General features: G+C 48.6%; 1 protein-coding gene across 1 annotated transcript in view; it reads right to left on the bottom strand.

Moving 5' to 3' along the window:
* SNED1 (sushi, nidogen and EGF like domains 1) overlaps positions 1-10635 on the bottom strand; it is a 42035-nt gene that overhangs the window by 22163 nt on the left and 9237 nt on the right. The window contains exons 8-13 of the mRNA XM_004386512.2: positions 10147-10260; positions 9933-10046; positions 2399-2524; positions 1888-1992; positions 1251-1364; positions 22-138 (exon numbers count right to left, since the gene is read on the bottom strand). Coding sequence (XP_004386569.1) covers positions 22-138; positions 1251-1364; positions 1888-1992; positions 2399-2524; positions 9933-10046; positions 10147-10260 — 690 coding nt within the window. The remainder of the gene's footprint in view (positions 1-21; positions 139-1250; positions 1365-1887; positions 1993-2398; positions 2525-9932; positions 10047-10146; positions 10261-10635) is intronic.

The raw sequence follows: 10635 nt of genomic DNA, 5'->3' as shown, positions 1-10635 counted from the left end.
GGGGGCGCCCAGCCGCCTCACCTTTCTCGCAGTGTTTGCCGTAGAAGCCGCGCGGGCACTCGCACGTGTAGGAGTCCTCGTGGGCGTCACAGGAGCCTCCGTTGAAGCAGGGGTCCGAGTCACAGGGCGATGGCAGGGCTGCGGGGGGCGGGGGCGGGTGGGCAGAGGACGGTCCTGGAGCACGTGCCGCATCCCGAGCGGGCGGCAGGTGCTGGCTGCGGGCACTGACCGCGGGCACCACCCCTGCCAGGCTGCCCTGCCGTCCTGTCTGGAACCAAGGCCACTTCAATATGCTCTGTGGGGCTCGATCCTCCTGATGCCAGCGTCTCTTGTGATTCCACCAAAACTCAGCCTCCCTGTTGCTGCCCTCATTGCCATTATCGTTTTAACTGCGCACCGGGCAGGCAGTTGTTAACGACCACTAATGTTTACCGGATACATAGATTGTTGGTTTTAGGTGCCGCCAAGCCGGCCCCTGATTCCCAGTGATTCATGCACAGCAGGATCGGACCGCTGTGACCCACAGGGTTCTCACTGGCTGATTTTCAGAAGTAGATCGCCAGGCCTTTCTTCCTAGTCTGTTTTAGTGTGGAAGCTCCGCTGACACCTGTTCAACATCATAGCAACCCACAAGCCCCCACTGACAGACGGTGGTGCCTGCACACGGGGCACACCAGCCGGGGTCTCCCGCATGGAAGGCGGGGATTCTGCTGCTCAGCTGCCACTGCCCTTTTGTGTTTAATTACATAATTAATTACATACTATAGTACTATTATGTTCCTAGGTGGTGCAAACAGTTACGTGCTCAGCTGCTAACCAAAAGGCTGAGGTTCAAGTCCACCCAGAAGTGCCTTGAAAGAAAGGCCTGGTGGTCTATTTCTGAAAAATCAGCCCTTGGAAACCCCGTGGAGCACAGCTCTGCTCTGACACATGTGGGGTCGCCACAAGTTGATTTTTTTTATTGCTAATTATCGTAATAGCTTATGCTGGGGGCTCAGGAAGACCCTCACGGCCCTTCACAGTTTCCACAGTGCCTCTCCATCGGGAGCTTACGTGAGCGGAGCAGAGCTGCTCTCCAGCCCGTGTGCAGTTGTGACAGTGGCTTGGGACTTGCACGTTCTCACTGCAAGTTGGCAGGGAGGCCGGGAGAAGCCCGATTCCAGAGCCCCCGGCTAGGACTCCTGGAAAGACCCTATCACTGGCCACTGACCAGCCCCAGCCCGCAGCCCACCCGTGGCTGCCCTGCTCACAGTGGCTGGCATTGTGGTCCGTGTGGCAGACGCAGAGGTAGGTCCCGCCGTACTCCATGCAGTAGCCCCCGTCGGGGCACTGGGTGTTCATGTTGCAGGGCGTGGCCGTGACTTCTGCAGAGAAGAGGGGAGCCCCGCCCCACACCCCACGTGTCTTCCTGGGGACCTCGTGTCCCAGGACCCAGGGCCCCCACAGGGGCAGCCAGGTTCAGGCACACTGTGGCCCGTGCCCTCCTGGGGTTGGGGTTGGGGTGGGGCTATATGAAGGACAGCAGCCGAGGGTCTGGACCTGTGGGGTGGACCCAGGCCCAAGTCCCGTTCACTCATTTGCCAGTCCACCCACCTGTGCCCCTGCCCATTTGTACCAGTTACGGGGATGCTGAGGGGCAGGGTAGGGAGGGGGGATGCCAAGGGACAGGGCAGAGGGGGGATGCCGAGGGACAAGCAGGGAGGGGATATGCCGAGGGACAGGGCAGAGGGGGGATGCCGAGGGACAGGCAGGGAGAGGGGATGCCGAGGGACAGGCAGGGAGGGGGGATGCCGAGGGACAGGCGGGGAGGGGAGATGCTAAGGGACAGGCAGGGAGGGGGATGCCGAGGGACAGGCGGGGGCCCCCTGCTGCCTCCCAGCCACGTACCAAGCTCGCAGAGCAGCCCGAAGAAGCCCGGGGGGCACTGGCAGAGGGTAGTGTTGGCACCCAGGCACCTGCCTCCGTTGCGGCATTCACAGTCATCGGAGAGTCCTGCCACAGAGGGGGGCTCCCATGGGGTGACCCCACCTGCCCTGCTGCTGCCCACCTTCCCATAAAAACCCTGTGTCCACACACTCACACACGCAGGGTGTGGCCGTGACTTCTGCAGAGACGGGAGGGGCTTTGCCCCACACTCCGCGTGTCTCCTGGGGACCTCATGTCCCAGGACCCAGGGCTCTCACAGGGCGGCCAGGTTTCGGCACACTGTGGCCGCTGCCCTCCGTGCACACACTTGCACACACGTACGCTTACACACGTTCACACATGCTCTCTCTCGGGGGTGTTTGTATGCACACACATACGCCTTCTGGACCCTTACTGAGTCTGCTGCCTGCAGACAAGCCCTGGGTCTCCCGCCCCAAGCCCCGCAGCCCCCACAGCCCCGACCCACACGCACTCTCCCCGCAGTCGAGGCCCACGAAGCCCCCAGGGCACTCGCACACGTAGCCCTGGTCAGCGTCCACACAGGTGCCCCCATTCTGGCAGGGGGCCGAGAGACAGGCATCCGGCTCCGGGTGGATTCCTGCAAGAAAGACAGGCATGATCACTCGTGGCCCAGGGCAGAGAGTCTGGGGAGGGTGGGGCCTGAGGACCGGGAGGGGCTGGCCTCCTGCCCAGCTCCCCCAGTACTTGGCAGGGTCTTAGCTGATGTCCTCAGGGCCAAGCGGAATTAAAGCTGGAGGCTTGTTTTTGGAAACTGACTTATAGCTGCCCCTCACCCCTGATCTCAGTGTCACTGGGCCCTCCCTGGAACAGAAGGAGAAGCAGGAGCAAGAAGGGGGCCCATGGTATGCCCCAAAGGGCCTGCTGTAGGCCAGGGCATTTCAGAGATTTGGACAAGCACCTCTATTAGTACAATATTGGGGATTTTCCGGATAGCTTTCTGTTGTTGATTTCCAGCTTGACTTTTCTGTGCTCACAGAACACAGTCATTTTAAATGGACTGGTCCTCATTTTATGGTGCACCGTATGGTCTGTCAGGTTGACTGGGCCCCGTGCACCTGATGAGAACGTGTACATAAATGTCATCAGCTCACATTGGCCAACAGTGCTGGGCACGTCTCCTGTATCCTGCCGATTCCTGTCTACGTGTTCTGAGAGTCACTGAGAATGGTGTTGAAATCGCCACCATGAATGGTGGATCTGCTTCTCCTCGCAGTTTTGTCCATTTCTGCTGCATGTATTCTGATCATCTGTTAATAGGTACGAGTATATTTAGGGTGGTTATGTCTTCTTGATGAACTGGCCCCTTTATCATTATGAAAGGTCCCTCACCGTTTCTAGTACTATTCCTTAGCCTAAGGTTTAATTTGTTTGATATTAATATAGCCACTCAGCCTTTTGATTAGCGTTGGCCAACCTGTTACTTTTTATTTTTTCATTTCTTTATATCCTTTAAAATGTATCTTTTAAATCAATATACAGTAAAATTGGCTTTGTTTGGGGTACAGTTCTATGAATTTTGACACGTGTAGATTTGTGATCAGGATACGTAACAATTCTATCGCACCGAAGACCTCCTTCTACCTCTTTAGAGTCACGCTCTGGCCCCACTGCTGAAGGCCTGGCAGCCACTGGTCTGTGCTCCATCGGTTTAGCTCTGTCTTTCCAGAAGCCACAACATGGAGGCGTATACAGTACGTCAGCCTTCGAGACTGGCTTCTCACTCGGTGTGATGCAATGCTTCGGATCCATCCAGGTTCTCGTGTCAATAATCAGCTCGTGTTTTATGACTGAGCAGGAGTCCGTGGTATGGATGCACCACAGTTTGTTTATCCATTCACCCAGTAAAGGATACCTGGGTTGTTCCTAGTTTGGGGCAGTTATGAATAGATGTGCTATAAACATTCACATACAGGTTTTTGTGTGAATATAGTTTTCATTTCTTCAGGGATAATACCTAGCAGTAGGATTGCTGGTCATATTGTAAGTACATGTTTAACTTTGTATATATAAAAAAAGCCGAACTGTTTTCAGAGTGACCAAACCGTTTTAAATCTGCACTGACAATGTATGATGGTTCCAGTTGCTCTGCATCCTCGCCAGCTAGGGTGATTTTTTGTTTGTTTGTTTGTTTGTTTTTTAACCATTCTGGTAAGCTTGTAATGGCATCTCACCATAAGCTTACTTTGCATTTCAGTAATGGCTAATGACAGGGGCAAATAAGTCTGAACAATTGTGCCTACTTGCCTTCCATATGTACTCTTTGGTGAAGCATCTGTTCAAGTCTTTTGTCCATTTTTTAACTGGGTTGTTTATTTTCTTACTGTTGAGATTTGAGTTCTTTATATTCTGTATACAAGACCTTTGCTGGTTGTGAGTTTTATGAACATTTTCTTTCAGTCTGTAGCTTGTCTCTTCATTCTCTCAACCATGATTTTCATAGGCAAAAGTTTTTAATTTTGAAGCAGCTTTAAAATTTTGATGAATTCCAGTCTATCGATTTTTCCCATTTATGGGTCATGATTTTGGTGTTATATCTGTAAAATCCTGCTGAGCCCCAGGTCACTAGGACTTTTTCCTCTGTTCTCTACATTTCCTACTAGCTCTGTGATCCATTTTGAATTAATCTTTGCATAACGTGTGAGGTTGAGGTTGAGGTTCACTTCTGTTTTATTGTTGTTAGGTGCCACCAAGTTGCTTCTGACTCACAGCGACCCCGTGTACAACAGAACGAAACACTGCCCGGTCCTGCGCCATCCTCACAATTGTTGCTATGCCTGAGCTCCTTGTTGCTGACACTGTGTCAATCATCTCGCTGAAGGTCTTCCTCTTTTTCTACTTTACCAAACACGAGGTCCTTCTCCAGGGACTGATCCCTCCTGATAACGTGTCCAAAATATGTGAGACATAGCCTCGCCATCCTTGCTTCTAAGGAACGTTCTGGTTGTACTTCTTCCAAGACAGATTTGTTCATTCTTTTGGCCGTCCATAGTATGTTCAATATTCTTTGCCAACATCACAATTCAAAGGCATCAATTCTTCAGTCTTCCTTATCCATTGTCCAGATTTCGCATGCATACGAGGCAATTGAAAATATCATGGCTTGGGTCAGGCGCACCTTAGTCTTCAAGGTGATATCTTTGCTTTTCAACACTTTAAAGAGGTCTCTTGCAGCCAATTTGCCCAGTGCAATGTGTTGTTTGATTTCTTGACTGCTGCTTCCATGGGTGTTGATTGTGGATCCAAGTAAAATGAAATCCTCAACCTTTTCTCCACTTATCATGATGTTGCTTATTGGTCCAGTTGTGAGGATGTGGGTTTTCTTTATGTTGAGGTGTAATCCATACCGAAGGCTGTGGCCTTCGATCTTCATCAATAAGTGCTTCAAGTCCTCTTCACTTTGAGCAAGCAAGGTTGGGTCACCTGCATATTGCAGGTTGTTAATAAGTCTTCCTCCAATCCTGATGCTGCATTCTTCTTTATATAGTCTGGCTTCTAGGAATATTTGCTCAGCGTACAGATTGAGTAAGGATGGTGAAAAGATAACCCTGACGCACACCTTTCCTGATTTTAAACCACGCAGTATCCCCTTGTTCTGTTCCAACGACTGCCTCTTGGTCTACGTACAGGTTCCACATGAGCACAATTGAGTGTTCTGGAATTCCCATTCTTCGAAATGTTATCCATAATTTATTATGCATAATTTGTTTTGCGTAAAGATGTCTTATTGTTCCAACACCATTTGTTGAAAAGACTCTGTCTTTTCTCCATTTAATTGCCTTAATGCCGTATTCAAAAATTAGTTGACTACTGATCTATGTATTGATACCCTTGCCAATAGTACATGTTTTTTTCTGCATCCCAGTCTTTCTCCTTTACTCTTGGGACTTTGATGACACAAATTGAGATCCTCTGATATTGCTCCTCAGGTCTTTGAGGCTCTGTTAATTTTTCTAACATTCTTTCTCTCTGTTGTTTAGATCGGATAATTTCTATTGACCTGGCTTCAGGTTTGTTGTCTGTTTCCTCTGTCACCTCCGTCCTGTTCTTGAGCCCATCCAGTAAGTTTCTGTATTGTTTATTGTGATTTTCATTTCTAAAAGATCTGTTGGGTTTTGCTTTATATTTTCTGTTTCTCTGCTGAGCCTTTCTATCTTTCCGTTTGCTTAGGAGTGTTCCCCCGTGTTGGAAAGTTCTCTAGGAACTTCGTCAGTGCCTTGGCCAGATAATCCCAGTATCTGGGCCGTCCCAGTATCAGCACATCTTGATTTTCTTTTCCCATGAGCATCAAGATTTTCCTGGTTCTACGTAACCTGGATTCTTCTGAGTTACATCCTACACATTTTTGAGATCTTATGAAATTTGGGGTTTCCATCCTATGTTGATATTTTTGTTTAGCAGGAAGTCAACCTGGTTGAGTTAGGACACAGGTTCCAATCCACCGTTTGCAGGTTTCAATGTCAGTTCCATTTTCAAAGCCTTTGCCTTGCTCTTCAGATCTGACCCCACTGTGCATCAGCTAATAGCCAGTTAGGACCTGGGTGGTGGTCTACCCCTTAGTTCACTTCTCAATGTCTTTCGTAGGCTGTTTACGATCAGATCGCACATGCCTATCTTGGGGGAGCTCAGGAGTTGTAAACAACTTTATGGGTTTGCTGTCCCAAGACCTACCCTCTCCACAGTCCGCCCAGGACTCTAGTTCTCTAGTCCTCCCTTTGGGTCCTCTGGCCAGAAAGCTGGGGCTCTGATTGCTCCCCCTGCCACTTCTTACTTCCTGTGACTGTACCCATATCGAGGGCCAAGACGTGAGGAGAGAAAAAGGGAAACACCAATAAGGTTTTTCCCTCCCTTTTTGCAACCACAGCACCTCCAGTTGGAGAGGAAGATTCCCCTCCCGTGGAGTTTTAGGCACACAAGGGCCCCCCTACTGCTGCCACCGTTGGTCCTGCTCCTTGAGCCTGATTAGAGGGCTTCTCCTGAAGCTCTTTGTCCATTCTGATGCTCACTTCCAGTTTGGGGGCTGCGCTGAGTCCAGACTGGGGGGATACCAGAGGGAAAAAATGGGAGACTCACCGCTGTCTCAGGGGTACTTCCAATCTTGTTCTTCCTCCCCAATCCACCTGCTACTATTTACTTTTCAGAGTCCTCAGATAGCTACTCCATGCATTCTGTCCAGGATTTATAGCTGCATTCAGTGGGAGAGACAGGGTAGAGCGGCTTACTCCATCTTACCCAGAACCGGAAACCCATTCTTTTACAATTATCTGCGTCCTGTAGACAGTATATAGTTGGGCCTTGCTTTTCATTTCAGCTTGAAAATCTGTGCCTTTTAGTCGGAGTGTTTACATACATTTTAATGTAATTATCAATGTAGCTAAATTACAACCTACCATCTTGCTATTAGTTTATTTGTCCCACTTTTTCTTTGTTCCTTTTTTCCTTTTTCCCCGTCTTCTAGATGAATTGAATGTTTTTAGGATTCTATTTTATCTCCATGATTAGGTTATGACTATAACTCTTTATTTTATTTTTTAGTGGTTGCTCTAGGATTTATAATGTGCATCTTTAACTTATCACTGACTACCTTCAAATGATATTATACCACTTCACATATAATGTAAAAACCTTACAACATTATACTTCCATTTCTCCCTTCCTGTATTTCATGCCAGGGACTGGCAAACTATGGCCCATGGGCCAAATATGACCTGCTGCCCATTTTTTTAAAATAAAGTTTTATTGGAACACAGACATGCTCATTCATCGATATATATCTATGGCTGCTTTCAGGCTACAATGGCAGAGTTGAGTATTTGCAACAGAGATCACATGGCTCATAAAGCCAAATGTATTCACTCTCTGACCCTTTACAAAAAAAGTTTGCAAACCTTTGCTTTATGCTATTGGGGTCAGAAATTTTATTTCTATACATGTTATAAACCCCACAATACAATGTTATTATTTTTCTTTAACCAATTATTTTTAAAGAGATTTTTAAAAGTAAGAAAAAAAATTTATATTTACCCATATATTTGCCATTTCTACTATCCTTCATGCCTTTGTGTAAATTCATATTTTTATCTGGTATCATTTTTCTTCTGCCTAAAGAGTATCCTTAACATTTTTTTGTAATACTGCTGGTGATGAATTTTCTCAGCTTTTGCTTGCCTTAAAAAGTCTATATTTTGCCTTCATATTGAAAGATAATTTTTCTGGGTATAGACTTCAAGGTTGGTAGTTTTTCTTCCAGTACGTTGAAGCTGTTATTTCACTGGCCTCTGGCTTGCATTGTTTCTGATGAGAAGTCTGCTGTAACTTTTGTTTCTCTGTATGCAGTGTGTCTGGAAGCTTTCAAGATCTTCTCTTTGTCACTGGTTTTCAGCAATTTGATTGTAATGTGGTTTTGTGTAGTTTTCATGCTTTCATTGGCTATGTTGGCTTTAGTTTTCTTAAAATTTGGAAACTTTTTCAGCTATTATTTCTTCAAATACTTTTTCTGTCCCTCCTCTCCCACCTCTGGGACTTCAAATACACATGCATTAGACTATGTGATATTGTCCCCCAGAGCATCGAAACTCTGTTCATTTTTTTTTTTTTTGTCTTATTTTCTGTGCTGCATGTTAGATCATTTTTATTTATAAGTTCATCCATCTTCTCTTCTACAGTATCTAACCTGCTGTTAATACCATCCAGTGTATTTTTTATTGCAGATACTATATTTTTAATCTCTAGAAGTTTCATATTTTAAAAATATCTTCTATTTCCCTGCTACTATGATAGAATAGGGGCCCTGGTGGGGCAGGGTTAAGCACTCAGCTGCTAACTGAAAGGTCAGCAGTTTGAACCCACTAGCCACTCTGCTTCCATAAAGATTACAGCCTTGAAAACCCTGTGGGGCAGTTCTACTCTGTCCTGTAAGGTCGCTATGGGTCAGAATTGACTCAGTGGTAATGGGTTTGATTGTGGGGGGTACTGTGGCGGAAGTATCAGTTCTGTTGTTTCTCATTGCTTGCTTCCACTTGCATTATTATCCTGTGCAAAATGTGGTTTCTTTGCAGGAATCATTCATCTGTTTTCTGATATGGGTTTTGTTAAATACAGTGGTATTTAAACAAGAACATGTAATCCACATACCTGGCCAAGGTAAATCCACATACTTGGCCAAGGTGAACCATAACACATCATGCTGGTTTTAAAGCAACCAGAATAGGCGATTTTGGCCCAGCCTCCCTCTGCATGCAGGCCTCAGCCTCCCTAGGACACAGTCCCTGCATGTGGCCATCTGGCACAAAGGCTGTCAGAGACGGCATGTGTCCACCTGTGTCTTCTTAAGTTTTTAGACTCCAAGTAAGCCTGAGCAGTTTGTCTTGAGTGTCTCCCAAGAAAGAAGCAGTCCACGCCGCCTCCACAGCTGCAGGCCGTGGGCGGAGGCCGTTGGAGGTTGGGGCAACAGTCATCCCTACAGCTCTAATTTTACACCTGGGGTTGTAATCTCTATGATCTGCCCCATCATAACCAGCATCTAAAAACACGAAATAGAATAGAAAACAGTAGATTTTATCCCATGCAGTGAAGCGATTCCCACGGCCCCTTCTCTTGCACGGTGAAGGGTCGAAAGTAGGAAAGAAGGATTTTCAAAAGCCAAGAGTCACCAGAGCTGGAGGAAGGGCTTGGGGCATTTGCAGTCCGTGTCTGCATTTTACAGATGGGAGACCAGGGCCCAGAGAGGGGAGGGAGTCTCTCAGCCACACACAGCATGTCAGCGGCAGAACCAGGAGTGGAATGTTGGCCTTTTGATTCCTGTTGCCTGCAGTCAGGGGCTCAGGGGGCAGGAAGGACTGGGCAGCGCAGGAAGGGCAAAGACCTCCCCACCCCCTACTCCCTGAGACAAATGTGGGCCGAGCCAGAAGAGGGGGTGAGTGGCTGTGATGGCCCACAGCGCCAGCCCACTGTCACCCAGGGAGGGCTCCAGGGGCATAGCTGCTTACCTGTCTCGCAGCGAGGACCCTCAAAGGGCCCTGCACACATGCAGGTGTAATTCCCCACCAGGTCGACACACGAGCCGCCATTCAGGCACGGGCCAGAGCTGCAGTCATCCACATCTAGGGGGTAGCAGGGGTGTGAGATGGCCACCCCATGATGGGGGCCTCTCCCAGCATGGCCTCTCCCTGCCCACCTCCCCGCCGAGGGTGGGCCGCTCACCGGCTTCGCAGGCTGCCCCCGTGTACCCAGCCTGGCAGACACACACCGCCGTCCTGCCCTCCACCTGACACTGGCCGCCGTTCTGACATGCTTTGGTGTCACAGGGGGACTGTGCTGCAAATGAAGAGTTGTGGAGAAGAACATGACATTCAGGAATGGTGGGACAATTTCAGGAGGTGCAGCATATGCATGTGGGAGCTGAGTTCTCGCCTCTGTGTGCAGGTCCGGGGTTCAGTTCCCGGCCAGTGCACCTCATGTGTAGCCAACACCCATCTGGCAGTGGAGGCTTTGCATGCTGTTATGATGCTGAACACGTTTCAGTGGAGGTTCCACACTAAGACAGACAAGGAAGAAAGGCCTGGCGATCTGCTTTTGAAAATCAGCCAGTGAAAACCCTATGGAGCAGAATGGTCCAATACACACCAATCCTGGGGGTGGTGCAGGACTGGGCAATGGGGGCGGTGCGGGACTGGGCGATGGGGGCAGTGC

The sequence above is a fragment of the Trichechus manatus genome, unplaced genomic scaffold (assembly GCF_000243295.1).
Source record: "Trichechus manatus latirostris isolate Lorelei unplaced genomic scaffold, TriManLat1.0 scaffold00165, whole genome shotgun sequence".
NCBI lineage: Eukaryota > Metazoa > Chordata > Mammalia > Sirenia > Trichechidae > Trichechus > Trichechus manatus.
This window is presented reverse-complemented; position numbering and strand designations above follow the sequence as displayed.